The following is a 17,522-nucleotide window of genomic DNA, read 5'->3' as shown; positions in this document are numbered from 1 at the left end:
TGAATTAACCCCAGGGGGGTTGACTCAGCCTGTCATCCATCCGAGGTCGGCAAATTGAGTACCAGCTTGCTGGGATGAATGATCACGGTGTGTACCCCGATTTAGAATAGGTACACTGTATCCCTGCACATTGTAAGAGCGTGACCAAGGGTTGGCGTCAGGAAGGGCATCCGGCCGTAAAAACATTGCCTCAAACAGGGAACCATGATTGTCATGGGGCCGCAAGGCTAACCCCCGCTCTAGCGGGGAAAAATGGCCTTAAAACGATCATTCATTCATTCATTCATTCATACTTAATATTGGACGCCATACTTAACATCGGACGCCAGACTTAATATCGGACGCCATACTTAATATCGGACGCCATACTTAATATCGGACGCCATACTTAATATCGGACGCCATACTTAATATCGGACGCCATACTTAATATCGGACGCCATACTTAATATCGGACGCCATACTTAATATCGGACGCCATACTTAATATCGGACGCCATGCTTGATATCGGACGACATGCTTGATATCGGACGCCATGCTTGATATCGGACGCCATGCTTGATATCGGACGCCATGCTTGATATCGGACGCCATGCTTGATATCGGACGCCATGCTTGATATCGGACGCCATGCTTGATATCGGACGCCATGCTTGATATCGGACGCCATGCTTGATATCGGACGCCATGCTTGATATCGGACGCCATGCTTGATATCGGACGCCATGCTTGATATCGGACGCCATGCTTGATATCGGACGCCATGCTTGATATCGGACGCCATACTTGATATCGGACGCCATACTTGATATCGGATGCCATACTTAATATCGGATGCCATACTTGATATCAGATGCAATACTTAATATTGGATGCCATACTTAATATCGGATGCCATACTTGATATCAGATGCCATACTTAATATCGGATGCCATACTTAATATCAGATGCCATACTTAATATCAGATGCCATACTTGATATCGGATGCCATGCTTGATATCGGATGCCATGCTTGATATCGGATGCCATGCTTGATATCGGACGCCATGCTTGATATCGTACGCCATGCTTAATATCGCATGCCATGCTTAATATCGGACGCCATACTTGATATCAGATGCCATACTTAATATCGGATGCCATACTTAATATCAGATGCCATACTTAATATCAGATGCCATACTTGACATCGGATGCCATGCTTGATATCGGATGCCATGCTTGATATCTGACGCCATGCTTAATATTGGATGCCATACTTAATAGCGGATGCCATACTTAATATTGGATGCCATACTTAATATCGGATGCCATACTTAATATCGGATGCCATACTTCATATCGGATGCCATACTTCATATCGGACGCCATACTTAATATTGGATGCCATACTTAATATCGGATGCCATACTTGATATCGGATGCCATACTTGATATCGGATGCCCTACTTAATATCGGATGCCATACTGAAGGAAACGTATGACGATCTTGCTCTGCATCGTCGATAATGGCGCTCGGCCCTGTCTTTCCGCAATCGGCCCTCATTGCCTCTCACTGTCTCCCTTTGTAGGTCTGGATCAATACGAGAACGAGTCGTAAAACAAGCGACTGCAACTGAGATTCTGGTTTCAGCCGCGACCAGTTGCTATTTATATGGGTTTTTAGAAAGAAAAAAAAAGCATTTATATAATGGCTTTATACAAACAGTGTATATTACAAGCACTATATTTAACTGCCATGCTATATATTTTGGTATCACCGCGTCAATGCCCTAATGCCATGTTCACGTGTTTGCTTTTCAATGCTGTGAAGCCATATTGAATGGAATGCAACATTTTACATGTATTTAGGCATTAACGATATACAAAGCAAACGTGAGATTTATTTGGAATTCGACATTTAATCCAGGAATTCCCAAAAGGTATCCCCTTGTTTTTATTATAATTTTTTTTCATTTATTTTTTTATTTTTATTTGTTTTCCCTTTACTTGAGTTCAACCAATAATTGTCAAGAGTATTTGTTTTGCTTCTAACAAAAAGGCAAGCGGGTAATGAAGTGGTTGTGCAGCCATCTATTTCAAAATGGAGTCAAACGGATTGATTTGAGAAAGTTTGTGAAAAGTTTCACATCCGTTTAAATCTTGTGCATTGAGAAACGCCTGCATTTTGATTTTGTGTACCTGTTTATGTACCTCTGTATGCATTCTGGCTTTGTTTGGCTGTTTGTGCACCTGTATGCATTCTGGGGGCTGGCCTGATGGCCTACAGGTACTCACGCTCGCCTCGAAGCAGTGTAGCCTGGGTTAGAATCCCGACACAGCTATTACCTGTCATCCCGGTGTTTTACATGGAGGGCGATTCATCAATGTGCGTTCCATCCCTGGGATGGACGTTAAACTTGGTGTCCCGTCTGTCCGGCATTCATTGCTGGATGTAAGATCCCAGGGTGTCCTTTGTTAAGAGTAGGCAAGTTATCGCCGGCACGATGAACAAATTACAAATTTCTACCCTATCTGTTTTGTTGGGAAGGCTGGGAAGGCAGTGCTGGGAAGGCAATGGCAAACCACCTATATAACTGGTGCCAATAATTAGATTTGGCAGTATCGGCACTCTGTAGCGAGCACATCATGCATACTGCCAATGTTTGTTTACCTGTATACATGTTCATTGTACCTGCATGCATTCTCACTTCGTTTATTTGTGTTTATGTGCATGTGCGAGTACATGCATGAATTTTGGCTTATTTTGGGGGTTTTTTTTACACCTTTTCACATACCTGTGAGCATTCTGGCTGTTTGGCTTCTGTGCACCTGTTCATGTACCCATGTACATTATTACTGTCTGTTTGTAATCTATCATGCAACTGTAAGCATTCTGGCGGTGTGTTTTTACACCTGTATCATGCACCTGTAAGCATTGTCTGGTCATTGTTTGTACGTCTCTTCATGGTCATGGAAGCATTCTGTTTTGTTTTTGCACCTGTATCATGCACCTGTAAGCACTGTATGTATGCTGTTTTTGTACGTCTGTGCATGCACCTGTAAGCATTATCTGCCTGGTTTTTGCACATCTATTCAGGCACCTGTAAGCATTATCTGCCTGGTTTTTGTACGTCTGTTCATGCACCTGTAAGCATTTTGTCTGTTTGGTTTTTGTACGTCTGTTCAGGCACCTGTAAGCATTAGCTGCCTGGTTTTTGTACGTCTGTTCATGCACCTGTAAGCATTGTCTGCCTGGTTTTTGTACGTCTGTTCATGCACCTGTAAGCATTGGCTGCCTGGTTTTTGTACGTCTGTTCATGCACCTGTAAAAATTGGCTGCCTGTTTTTTGTACATCTGCTCATGCACCTGAAAGCATTGTCTGCCTGTTTTTTGTACGTCTGTTCATGCACCTGTAAGCATTGTCTGCCTGGTTTTTATACGTTTGTTCATGCACCTGTAAGCATTGTCTGCCTGGTTTTTGTACGTCTGTGCATGCACCTGTAAGCATTGTCTGCCTGATTTTTGTACGTCTGTTTATGCACCTGTAAGCATTCTGGTGCTTTGTTTATACATCTGTGTCATGCACCTGTAAGCATTGGCTGCCTGGTTTTTGTACGTCTCTTCATGCACCTGTAAGCATTGGCTGCCTGGTTTTTGTACGTCTGTTTATGCACCTGTAAGCATTGGCTGCCTTTTTTTTTGTACGTCTCTTCATGCACCTGTAAGCATTGGCTGCCTGGTTTTTGTACGTCTCTTCATGCACCTGTAAGCATTGGCTGCCTGGTTTTTGTACATCTGCTCATGCACCTGTAAGCATTGTCTGCCTGTTTTTTGTACGTCTGTTCATGCACCTGTAAGCATTGTCTGCCTGGTTTTTGTACGTTTGTTCATGCACCTGTAAGCATTGTCTGCCTGGTTTTTGTACGCCTGTTCATGCACCTGTAAGCATTGTCTGCCTGATTTTTGTACGTCTGTTCATGCACCTGTAAGCATTCTGGTGCTTTGTTTATACATCTGTGTGATGCACCTGTAAGCACTGTATGTATGCTGTTTTTGTACGTCTCTTCATGGTCATGTAAGCATTCTGGTGGTTTGTTTTTACATCTGTGTCATGCACCTGTAAGCATTTTGTCTGTTTAGTTTTTGTACGTCTGTTCATGCACCTGTAAGCATTGTCTGCCTGGGTTTTGCACATCTGTTCATGCACCTGTCAGCATTATCTGCCTGGTTTTTGTACGTCTGTTCATGCACCTGTAAGCATTTTGTCTGTTTGGTTTTTGTACGTCTGTTCATGCACCTGTAAGAATTGTCTGTCTGGTTTTTGTACATCTGTTCAGGCACCTGTAAGCATTAGCTGCCTGGTTTTTGTACGTCTGTTCATGCACCTGTAAGCATTGTCTGCCTGGTTTTTGTACGTCTGTTCATGCACCTGTAAGCATTGGCTGCCTGGTTTTTGTACGTCTGTTCATGCACCTGTAAGAATTGTCTGTCTGGTTTTTGTACGTCTGTTCATGCACCTGTAAGTATTGTCTGCCTGATTTTTGTACGTCTGTTCATGCACCTGTAAGCATTCTGGTGCTTTGTTTATACATCTGTGTCATGCACCTATAAGCATTGGCTGCCTGGTTTTTGTACGTCTCTTCATGCACCTGTAAGCATTGGCTGCCTGGTTTTTGTACGTCTGTTCATGCACCTGTAAGTATTGTCTGCCTGATTTTTGTACGTCTGTTCATGCACCTGTAAGCATTCTGGTGCTTTGTTTATACATCTGTGTCATGCACCTATAAGCATTGGCTGCCTGGTTTTTGTACGTCTCTTCATGCACCTGTAAGCATTGGCTGCCTGGTTTTTGTACGTCTGTTTATGCACCTGTAAGCATTGGCTGCCTGGTTTTTGTACGTCTCTTCATGCACCTGTAAGCATTGGCTGCCTAGTTTTTGTACGTATGTTTATGCACCTGTAAGCATTGGCTGCCTGTTTTTTGTACGTCTCTTCATGCACCTGTAAGCATTGGCTGCCTGGTTTTTGTACGTCTCTTCATGCACCTGTAAGCATTGGCTGCCTGGTTTTTCTACGTCTCTTCATGCACCTGTAAGCATTGGCTGCCTGTTTTTTGTACGTCTGTTCATGTACCTGTAAGCATTGGCTGCCTGGTTTTTGCACATCTTTTCATGCACCTGTAAGCATTGGCTGCCTGTTTTTTGTACGTCTCTTCATGCACCTGTAAGCATTGGCTGCCTGGTTTTTCTACGTCTTTTCATGCATTTGTAAGCATTGGCTGCCTGGTTTTTGTACGTCTGTCCATGCACCTGTAAGCATTGGCTGCCTGGTTTTTCTACGTCTTTTCATGCACCTGTAAGCATTGGCTGCCTGGTTTTTGTACGTCTGTCCATGCACCTGTAAGCATTGGCTGCCTGGTTTTTCTACGTCTTTTCATGCACCTGTAAGCATTGGCTGCCTGGTTTTTGTACGTCTGTCCATGCACCTGTAAGCATTATCTGTGTGCTCCTTCATCTCACACTCTCACAAACAATTTTTGAGCACATCCATTTATTTGATAGTGTCGAGTCCGCTATTGAAAATGTTTAACAAAACCAGGCCGATTGATTATACGAGCTACAAGTATTGGTCGTTATCCCACCTTACACAAATGGATCCATTTCCACAAAATATTTCCCAGAAATATGTAAAAGAATATGTTTAATTTATTTTTTCATGATAATCACATTGCGCATTAGCGATGCGTAAGAATCCATTCAATCGCAACAAGCCAAACCTGATAAGCATTTTATTGATAACGTGAAGGTAACTTTGGGTTAGGGTTCATTCACAAAATGGAAACCTGACTGCACAGAAGCTCTGTCGGTCCCACCATTGTCCATTGGCTTTACAGACCCAGTTCTTGGACAATTCGGTTATTTGTCTATATATATTTTTTTCTGTAACAAGCTTCAGGGCACCACAAAGAGGGTCTGTTTATTCCTACTGAAATGAAGGATGGAACAGACGAGTTCAGGAATTTAGAAAGGTTGTTCTGGAAATGTTTAGGAAAAGGATTGGAAGGTTTTTGATTGTCTTTATTTTGATTTGCGTTGAAAGATTTGGACAATTGGCTTGAAATGTGATATTTGTCTGCATGGCTTTTTGTGTACACAAGTCTGCCTTTGAAACAGATGGGCCGAGGCCTTATTATTTTGTACTCTTTCGGCCAAACAGCGATCGCGAGAGGCCCAATGAGGTGAGGCTAAAGATGGAGGCAATGATGCATTTTCAGCACAATAAGATATCTCGGTTAATTGGACACACTTTGGATGTTAGTTTGCTTGTAAGGATTTATTTTCTTATTCACTTTTACTTTCACATATTATTCCGGTCTTCATCTTTTATTGCAGACGACTTGTGGAAGGCATCAAGCACACACTTTAAATCGCAAGCATTTATAATCGATAGGTGGGATCGCAAAGACACAAATCGCTGATGGATTCTTTGAAAAAAAAAAATATATATATAATTACAGTATTACACTTACTGTATTAGGACATTTATCATGGCAGGTTTTCACAACACTTATCTACAAACATCAATATCAGAACCTTTTATTGCCTTGATCAATTTCCACCTTGCCTTGTGGGTTGTGAACATGAGTTTGGTACAGAGTGCATTATACTATATATATATGATGAGCATTTATATATATATGATGAGCATTTATATATATATGATGAGCATTTATATATATATGATGAGCATTTATATATATATGATGAGCATTTATATATATATGATGAGCATTTATATATATATGATGAGCATTTATATATATATGATGAGCATTTATATATATATGATGAGCATTTATATATATATGATGAGCATTTATATATATATGATGAGCATTTATATATATATGATGAGCATTTATATATATATGATGAGCATTTATATATATATGATGAGCATTTATATATATATGATGAGCATTTATATATATATGATGAGCATTTATATATATATGATGAGCATTTATATACAGTGGAACCTTGACTTACGAGTGCCCCAACTTACGAGTTTTTCGAGATACGAGCCGTCGCTCGGGCGGTTTATTGCTTTGAGATGCGAGCCGAGATCCGAGTTACGAGCTTTCGCCACCCGGTCACGTGGTTATCTTGCCGTGCACGTACAGTACATATCTCTGTCGTATAGCGCTGCATTTTTTTTTTCGCATTTTGGTTATTTCGAGTTCACGCCGCCAGGTGGGTTCTGGTCACGTGGTTATCTTGCCGTGCACGTACAGTACGTATCTCTGTCGTATAGCGCTGCATTTTTTTTTCCGCATTTTGGTTATTTCGAGTTCACGCCGCCAGGTGGGTTCTGGTCACGTGGTTATCTTGCCGTGTACGTACAGTACGTATGTATCTCTGTCGTATAGCGCTGCATTTTTTTTTCCGCATTTTGGTTATTTCGAGTTCACGCCGCCAGGTGGGTTCTGGTCACGTGGTTATCTTGCCGTGCACGTACAGTACGTATCTCTGTCGTATAGCGCTGCATTTTTTTTCTCGCATTTTGGTTATTTCGAGTTCACGCCGCCAGGTGGGTTCTGGTCACGTGGTTATCTTGCCGTGCACGTACAGTACGTATCTCTGTCGTATAGCGCTGCATTTTTTTTTTCGCATTTTGGTTATTTCGGAAAATTTCTTAGTTTTAACCATGGGGCCTAAGAAAGTGAGTGGCAAGTGCAGTGCTGAGAAGAAGAAGAGGATGATGTGCTTGGATATAAAACACGCAATCGTCGAAAAACATGAGCGAGGTGTCGAGGAGGACGTATATAACAGCAGAGGAGAAGAGCATGCCAGGCCACAACTTGTTCAGAATGCCGGCGATAGCTCGCCTTCTCTTTGTGGAAAACACGGTGAGATCCTTAACATCCAACAACTAATGGGACGCAAACGGGGCGCCCAGTTTAGCGGTACACACATTGATGAATCACCCTGCCTGTGATTCACCCATGACAGGTTATAGCTGGGTCGGGATTCAAACCCAGGCTGGACAGTTTAGACTTTAGAGTCAAGTGTGCGTACCTCCAGTCCAGGCCATCCTGCCAACTTGTATGCTGCATACAGGTGAAATATAAAGCGCGAGATATTTTTATATATACTGTATATTAAAAAAAAAATTGGTGTGGTTTTTGGCGGGCTGGAACGGATTAATAGCATTTCAATGCATTTTAATGGGGAAATTTGATTTGAGATACGAGCAATTTGAGTTACGAGCTCGGTCACGGAACGAATTAAACTCGTAAGTCAAGGTTCCACTGTATATATGATGAGCATTTATATATATATGATGAGCATTTATATATATATGATGAGCATTTATATATATATGATGAGCATTTATATATATATGATGAGCATTTATATATATATGATGAGCATTTATATATATATGATGAGCATTTATATATATATGATGAGCATTTATATATATATGATGAGCATTTATATATATATGATGAGCATTTATATATATATGATGAGCATTTATATATATATGATGAGCATTTATATATATATGATGAGCATTTATATATATATGATGAGCATTTATATATATATGATGAGCATTTATATATATATGATGAGCATTTATATATATATGATGAGCATTTATATATATATGATGAGCATTTATATATATATGATGAGCATTTATATATATATGATGAGCATTTATATATATATATATATACGTGTGTGTATAGATCCCACACCGTGAGATTGCCGTGGGCTCTGCGATTGAGAATCCACGAATAAATGGTCTAGGAAGGGATTGGAGCCGAGGAGGAGTATTTCATGTTGGTTTTCGGTTATGATTCTATTTTTTACATTTTTTTCTTAATCTCCTGTAATATCATATCTGCACTTTTAGGCAAAGGTCCACACGCTTACAAATGATCGCTTTGGGGCTTTTTAAAGAACACGAGGAGAAGGTGTGGGGAGCAGGACGTTTCAGACCAAAGGGGACTGGATCATACAGGCTTTTGGGGCCACAAACGAATTATAAACAGATGCTTTTGTCACATTTAAACTACCAAGCCAAATGGACCTGCTTTTACCTGAACTTTTTTATGCAAGCAATTATCAATAAAGTGTTGAGAGAAAGCAAAAAAGGTCTTATTGTGGATTTGTGCTAAATGTTCATTTAGAAGGTTTACTCGTTTTTCGCCTTTTGAGGAAGTTTCAAACGAATCAACACTTTATATTGGACGAGACAGGTATCGGAGATGTCAACGGTAGCCTTATATTGCCGCTTCGAATACCGCTTCGCCCGGAAGTCACACACACTGACTCCTGCACGAACGTACCTTGCTGACTCCAGCGCCAAAATGCCAATGGGATGAGCCGAGGTTGCTGGAGCCAGGCCGGGGCTGGAGCCAAGATCCCGCCAGTCCCGACGCGTTGCACCTGCGACCCCGCGCCCCCTTCACGCTCCGGCTTTGCATGGGCTGTTCGTCGCCGGCGGCCGCACGTCCTTCATACCTCCCTCCCTCTCTCTGTCTCTCTCCAAGTCGCTCTGCGCGATCGCTTTAAAATTAGCACGTGGAGGGACGAGACACAACCCAGCTCGGGAGAGGGTTCGGATTCCCACTCGTGATTTTAAGGTGGAATAAACCATAGGGTATATCACTTCCCTTCCTATAGGCCCTTCAATTAAAACCCACCTTGATTTGTCATTACACCACTAATCCTTACTCTCTCGGCCACTGTTAATTGCTCATTAGACCACTGGTAATTGCTCGTTAGACCACTGGTAATTGCTCGTTAGACCACTGGTAACTGCTCGTTAGACCACTGGTAATTGCTCGTTAGACCACTGTGAATTGCTCAGACCACTGGTAATTGCTCGTTAGACCACTGGTAATTGCTCATTAGACCACTGGTAATTGCTCGTTAGACCACTGGTAATTGCTCATCAGACCACTGGTAACTGCTCGTTAGACCACTGGTAATTGCTCATTAGACCATTGGTAATTGTTCGTTAGACCACTGGTAATTGCTCGTTAGACCACTGGTAACTGCTCGTTAGACCACTGGTAATTGCTCATTAGACCACTGGTAATTGCTCGTTAGACCACTGTTAATTGCTCGTTAGACCACTGGTAACTGCTCGTTAGACCACTGGTAATTGCTCGTTAGACCACTGTGAATTGCTCAGACCACTGGTAATTGCTCGTTAGACCACTGGTAATTGCTCATTAGACCACTGGTAATTGCTCGTTAGACCACTGGTAATTGCTCATCAGACCACTGGTAACTGCTCGTTAGACCACTGGTAATTGTTCGTTAGACCACTGGTAATTTTTCGTTAGACCACTGGTAATTGCTCGTTGTCACTGGTAATTGTTCGTTAGACCACTGGCAATTGCTTGTTAAGTCACTGGCAATTGCTTGTCGGAGCACTGGCAATTGCTCGTTAGACCACTGGTAATTGCTCGTTAGACCACTGGTAATTGCTCGTTAGACCACTGGTAATTGCTCGTTGTCACTGGTAATTGCTCGTTAGACCACTGGTAATTGCTCATTAGACCACTGGTAATTGCTCGTTAGACCACTGGTAATTGCTCGTTAGACCATTGGTAATTGCTCATTAGGTCACTGACAATTCCTCATTAGGTCACTGGCAATTGCTTGTCAGACCACTGACAATTCCTCATTAGGTCACTGGTAATTGCTCGTTAGACCACTGGTAATTGCTCGTTAGACCACTGGTAATTGCTCGTTAGACCACTGGTAATTGCTCATTAGACCACTTGTAATTGCTCGTTATACCACTGGTAATTGCTCGCTAGACCACTGGTAATTGCTTGTTAAAACACTGGTAATTGCTTGTTAAAACACTGGTAATTGCTTGTTAAGTCACTGGTAATTGCTTGTTAGACCACTGGTAATTGCTCGTTAAGTCACTGGTAATTGCTCGTTAGTCCACTGGTAATTGCTCATTCGACCACTGGCAATTGCTCATTAAGTCACTGGTAATTGCTCGTTAGACCACTGGTAATTGCTCGTTAAGTCACTGGTAATTGCTAGCTAGACCACTGGTAATTGCTCGTTAGACCACTGGTAATTGCTCGTTAGGTCACTGGTACTTGCTCGTTAAGACACTGGTAATTGCTAGTTAGACCACTGGTAATTGCTCGTTAGACCACTGGTAATCGCTCGTTCGACCACTGGTAATTGCTCGTTAGGTCACTGGTACTTGCTCGTTAAGACACTGGCAATTGCTAGTTAGACCACTGGTAATTGCTTGTTAAGTCACTGGTAATTGCTCGTTATGTCACTGACAATTCCTCATTAGACCACTGGTAATTGCGAGTTATACCACTGTAAATTGCTCGTTAGACCACTGGTAATTGCTCGTTAGACCACTGGTAATCGCTCGTTCGACCACTGGTAATTGCTCGTTAGGTCACTGGTACTTGCTCGTTAAGACACTGGCAATTGCTAGTTAGACCACTGGTAATTGCTTGTTAAGTCACTGGTAATTGCTCGTTATGTCACTGACAATTCCTCATTAGACCACTGGTAATTGCGAGTTATACCACTGTAAATTGCTCGTTAGACCACTGGTAATTGCTCGTTAGACCACTGGTAATTGCGAGTTATACCACTGTAAATTGCTCGTTAGACCACTGGTAATTGCTCGTTAGACCACTGGTAATTGCTCATGTTTGAGGATCTGCGGTGGGAAAAGAGGTTGAAGCTTGGGGGGATGTTTGAAGACCTGTGGTGGGGGCGGGGTCCGGTTGAGGAGTTGAATTCACATTTTACATTTTGTGGAATTTCCATGGGTCCATGCTCGTGTCCATGATAAAATAAAGATAGGTATATGAACTTAACCAACGCTGCCCTGGTGGGGTTTACGACATGTATCAACTAAAGAAGTGTCTGGGCTGAGTGTGCATTTTCCATGATCATTAATTAACTTACACCATCTCCATAGTAGCATCAGGAAATTATATCAGGTTAGATGTGTCACAAGGACGACATGATTAGATTTTGATGAAGATCCGGATCTGGATCCGAGAATTTTTTAAGTGTCCTCTGTCCCCCAAATATTCTTGCAGGACACACAAGATCTGCCAGCAACCCTCTTCTGGTGAAACTGCCAAAATCAAGACTCCATGCTCACCTTCACTCCTTCATTCCCCTTTTCTCCCGCCTCTGGAACAAACTCCCCCACTCCCTTCAATCCCTCTCCTCCCTCCATGTCTTTAAAACAGCTGTTCACCACCATCTCTTATCTTCTCCCATCAAAAACCTTGATCTTTTCTACCCCCATTAAAACACCCCAAATCCGCCTCTTCTTTCCTGAAATTCCTAGAGGTGTTCATTTGCTTTATACCGTGTAACCCCCCCCCCCCATCCTCCCCCAGCCCGCCCCCCTTTCCACAGATCTTCCAACGTCCCTGTGCTCTTCTGTTGTGTTTGTGTGCTTCCCTCTCTCCCCTCCCTCTTGTCTCCCACTCCCTTCATTGGATGTTTTTTTGTGTCTGTGCATGTTTTCATGTTCAATGTGTTAACTCTTACTCGAGCCTCGATACTGTGTACAAAGAAGAAGAAGAAGAAGTGATTCTCACCATTGAGAGATAGGGCCAAAAACGATACATAGCACGATAGTTCAAAAAGTGGACGGATTCGGACGAAACTTGTTGGATAAGTTGGTTAAGTGATAAAAACATGGCGATTAGATCCAGATCCGGCCTATCAGTGGATAGAAAAGGTAAACTGTTCAGCCTGGCACAGGTATGCTCTCTACTGAGTGCCATTCTAGTTCACATTAGATTTATCCCTTGCCTACTAATGTTCTTGTAATTCACGTAAATTGTAGATTGATGCTTATTAATGGCTTTGTCTTGCATGTGGATCATGTGATACATGTCCAAGCTTCTCCATAAGCTTTACCACTGTTATAAAAGGGATTTTAATATAAGGAAGGTGACGTCATTGTTTCATGTAAGTATGAGCCAGGTGTCTGTGAGCCCTTTATGATTACTCAAAATGGTATCCCGGTGTGAATACAGTTTCATCTCCTCGCTCATACAAACCAAAGTACCGGCTATGTGCGAAGCAACACTTTATAAGTCGTCTTGCTTTTGCCACCATATTCAGGACGATGAGCCAGAGAGATCTAAATTCGCCCTGGGAGGCGAGCTGCTATCCGGTGTCACATTCTCCTTCCTTCGCTTAGGACTGGAGCCTGGCGGTACGGTATTATGTCGAGTCGCCTCCACAACCGGTGTAACAATGATGTTTTGCATGGTTACAATCGTCCCATTGTTGCCTAGCAACATCGTATGCAGCTCCTGCGTCATATTCTTTGAAATAGTGAAAATAAACCGAAGAGGTATGACAGAGATCTGAAATATCAAGAATCACAAAGGGTCGGCCGAAGCCAATCATCTTTAGTAAAAAGAGATGTTGTAGTTGTACATATGACATGTAAATCCCAATTCGAGTTTGTTTGTGTATTTGTTCACATATATATATATATACTGAAACGCAAAAGAAACTTACCACCTTTGAAACCTTTAAATATCAACAATAACACTGCGTGTAGTAAATGTGTGAACTTATTTGTGGACAATAGTGTCCTCACTGTCAGACAAAATGGTCACGGATGGTCACTTGAACCTTCAATGGTCACTGCATAGCACAGCTGTTGAACAGCCGTTTTGACTGTCAGTGATTAGCCAAGGGGTACGGGATGATTTTAATGAGCTGCACGTGATGTCTTGATATTGGCTTTAAAAAGGCCAGTGCAAAATGGGCATTTCAATCAACATGCCACGATTGTCAAGGGATCAACGGCAGCGTGCCCTGGGTATGCTGCAAGGCGGACTGAGCTACCGTGAGGTGGCACGTTGCCTTGGCTGTTCACACCAGACGATATCGGCCCTGGTGGACAGAGACACCCTCCACAACTCTGCAGATGACAGACCTCGATCAGGGAGGCCAAGAGTCACCACTGCAAGGCAGGACAGGCAGATGGTCCGAAGTCACCTGCGGGATCGATTCCGTCCAGCATCCCGCACTGCGGCAGAAACTCCGGGGAAACCTTCAAACAAGTGGTAAGTTTCTTTGCGGTTTCCCCGGAGTTTCTGACTCTTGGCCTCCCTGATCGAGGTCTGTCATCTGCAGAGTTGTGGAGGGTGTCTCTGTCCACCAGGGCCGATATCGTCTGGTGTGAACAGCCAAGGCGACGTGCCACCTCACGGTAGCTCAGTCCGCCTTGCAGCATGCCCAGGGCACGCTGCCGTTGATCCCTTGACAATCGTGGCATGTTGATTGAAATGCCCATTTTGCACTGGCCTTTTTAAAGCCAATATCAAGACATCACGTGCAGCTCATTAAAATCATCCCGTACCCCTTGGCTAATCACTGACAGTCAAAACGGCTGTTCAACAGCTGTGCTATGAAGTGACCATTGAAGGTTCAAGTGACCATCCGTGACCGTTTTGTCTGACAGTGAGGACACTATTGTCCACAAATAAGTTCACACATTTACTACACGCAGTGTTATTGTTGATATTTAAAGGTTTCAAAGGTGGTAAGTTTCTTTTGCGTTTCAGTATATATATATATATATATCTGTGCAGTCTGTGTTGTGTTGTCACTGAACTACTCCCTCAAACGTTTGTGAAACCGTACCAAACTTCTGGTATGCCTCTCCCGTGTGTATGTCCTAAGGGTATTTTTTTGAAAAAGTTCCCAATTTTTTTTTGTGGGAATTGTTTTTGAAAAAAATTTTTTTTTAACTTAAATTTTCAACTTAAATTGCTTATAAAATGTAATATCACGTATATTACAAATACATTTGTGCAAAATAATTGTTTGTATTATGATTGGTGCAAACCATGACAAAACAGCAACTCAGGTACAGTCATCTATCAAAATATCTGCATATCTGGACAGTGTCTGTGTTGTCACTGAACTACTTACTCCCTCAAACTTTTGTTTCCGTGGTTGTGAAGTGTTTTTAATAATGAGGTGGTGAGGTGTTTTGTATCACGTGGTGCTGAGGTGTTTTGAATTACGTAGTGGTGAGGTGTTTTGAATTACGTGGTGGTGAGGTGTTTTGAATCACGTGGTGGTGAGGTGTTTTGAATTATGTGGTGGTGAGGTGTTTTGAATTATGTAGTGGTGAGGTGTTTTGAATTACATGGTGGTGAGGTGTTTTGAATTACGTGGTGGTGAGGTGTTTTGAATCACGTGGTGGTGAGGTGTTTTGAATCACGTGGTGGTGAGGTGTTTTGAATTATGTGGTGGTGAGGTGTTTTGAATTACGTGGTGGTGAGGTGTTTTGAATTACATGGTGGTGAGGTGTTTCGAATTACGTGGTGGTGAGGTGTCTTGAATCACGTGGTGGTGAGGCGTTTTGAATTTCGTGGTGTTGAGGTGTTTTCAATTACGTGGTGGTGAGGTGTTTTTAATTACGTGGTGGCGAGGTGTTTTGAATTACGTGGTGGTGAGGTGTTTTGAATTACATGGTGGTGAGGTGTTTTGAATTACGTGGTGGTGAGGCGTTTTGAATTACGTGGTGGTGAGGTGTTTTGAATTACATGGTGGTGAGGTGTTTTGAATTACGTGGTGTTGAGGTGTTTTGAATTACGTGGTGGTGAGGTGTCTTGAATCACGTGGTGGTGAGGCATTTTGAATTTCGTGGTGTTGAGGTGTTTTGAATTACATGGTGGTGAGGTGTTTCGAATTACGTGGTGGTGAGGTGTCTTGAATCACGTGGTGGTGAGGCGTTTTGAATCTCGTGGTGGTGAGGTGTTTTGAATTACGTGGTGGTGAGGTGTTTTGAATTACGTGGTGGTGAGGTGTTTTGAATTACGTGGTGGTGAGGTGTTTTGAATTACGTGGTGGTGAGGTGTTTCTAATTATGTGGTGGTGAGGTGTTTTGAATTATGTGGTGGTGAGGTGTTTTGAATTACGTGGTGGTGAGGTGTTTTGAATTACTAGGACGTGCCCGTACGTGGGTGCCCGTACGTGCGTGCAAAAAAACATGCGTGCAAACAACAACAACAAAAAAAAACTTTGAAACCACGTGGCAGTAACGACCACAGAACCCCCCCCCTCTATTTACATGAAATAGTTTGGTCCATTCGCAACGACCACAGAACCCCCCCCCCCCCCCCCCTCTATTTACATGAAATGGTTTGGTCCATTCGCAAAGCCAAAGCGAACGGCGAACGGCTAAATCGCCATAGCTCGGTAACTACTTGTCCGATTAATATGAAACCTTGAAAAGGCACATCCTCGGGTCCCCAGCAATATACCTGGCAAGTTTCAAGTATATCGGACCCGTGGTTGTCGAGAAACAGCGGTCACAGACACACAGACACACAGAGATTACTGGAATTATAGATAGATGTGGTGGTGATGTGTTTTGAATTACGTGGTGGTGAAGTGTTTTGAATTACGTGGTGGTGAGGTGTTTTGAATTACATGGTGTTGAGGTGTTTTGAATTACGTGGTGGTGAGGTGTTTTGAATTACGTGGTGGTGAGGTGTTTTGAATTACATGGTGTTGAGGTGTTTTGAATTACGTGGTGGTGAGGTGTTTTGAATTACGTGGTGGTGAGGTGTTTTGAATTACATGGTGGTGAGGTTTTTTGAATTACATGGTGGTGAGGTGTTTTGAATTACATGGTGGTGAGGTGTTTTGAATTACGTGGTGGTGAGGTGTTTTGAATTACGTGGTGGTGAGGTGCTTTGAATTACATGGTGGTGAGGTGTTTTGAATTACATGGTGGTGAGGTGTTTTGAATTACGTGGTGGTGAGGTGTCTTAAATCACGTGGTGGTGAGGTGTTTTGAATTACGTGATGGTGAGGCATTTTGAATTTCGTGGTGGTGAGGTCTTTTGAATTACGTGGTGGTGAGGTGTTTTGAATTATGTGGTGGTGATGTGTTTTGAATTACGTGGTGGTGAGGTGTTTTGAATTACGTGGTGGTGAGGTGTTTTGAATTACATGGTGGTGAGGTGTTTTGAATTACATGGTGGTGATGTGTTTTGAATTACGTGGTGGTGAGGTGTTTTGAATTACGTGGTGGTGAGGTGTTTTGAATTACGTGGTGGTGAGGTGTTTTGAATTACATGGTGGTGAGGTGTTTTGAATTACATGGTGGTGAGGTGTTTTGAATTACGTGGTGGTGAGGCGTTTTGAATTACGTGGTGGTGAGGTGTTTTGAATTACATGGTGGTGAGGCGTTTTGAATTACGTGGTGGTGATGTGCTTTGAATTACGTGGTGGTGAGGTGTTTTGAATTACATGGTGGTGAGGTGTTTTGAATTATGTGGTGTTGAGGTGTTTTGAATTACGTGGTGTTGAGGTGTCTTGAATCACGTGGTGGTGAGGCGTTTTGAATTACATGGTGGTGAGGCGTTTTGAATTTCGTGGTGTTGAGGTGTTTTGAATTACGTGGTGGTGAGGTGTTTTGAATTATGTGGTGGTGAGGCGTTTTGAATTTCGTG

The 17,522-nt window shown here is 42.6% G+C and overlaps 2 protein-coding genes across 10 annotated transcripts in view; one reads left to right on the top strand and one right to left on the bottom strand.

Annotated features, from left to right (window-relative positions):
* Window positions 1-6,463, top strand: part of CALD1 (caldesmon 1) — a 130,746-nt gene extending 124,283 nt beyond the window's left edge. The window contains exon 14 of the mRNA XM_078783012.1: window positions 1,575-6,463. Within this exon, the coding sequence (XP_078639138.1) occupies window positions 1,575-1,603 (29 nt within the window). The 3' untranslated portion in view covers window positions 1,604-6,463. The remainder of the gene's footprint in view (window positions 1-1,574) is intronic.
* PRR33 (proline rich 33) overlaps window positions 1-17,522 on the bottom strand; it is a 44,379-nt gene that overhangs the window by 18,169 nt on the left and 8,688 nt on the right. For 3 of the 9 annotated variants that reach the window (XR_013624259.1, XR_013624258.1, XR_013624256.1), the window contains exon 1: window positions 9,351-9,556. The exons of 5 other annotated variants lie outside the window; for them this stretch is intronic. The gene's annotated coding sequence lies outside the window, so the exon portion shown is untranslated. Of the gene's footprint in view, window positions 1-9,350; window positions 9,618-17,522 lie in introns of those variants that run through there. One more of the 9 variants, XM_078783016.1, reaches the window with a different exon arrangement.

This window comes from Myxine glutinosa, chromosome 8 (genome assembly GCF_964187855.1).
Source record: "Myxine glutinosa chromosome 8, kmMyxGlut1.1, whole genome shotgun sequence".
Taxonomy (NCBI): Eukaryota; Metazoa; Chordata; class Myxini; order Myxiniformes; family Myxinidae; genus Myxine; species Myxine glutinosa.
Note: the sequence above shows the minus strand (reverse complement) of the source record. Positions and strands in the feature narration are given on the sequence as shown.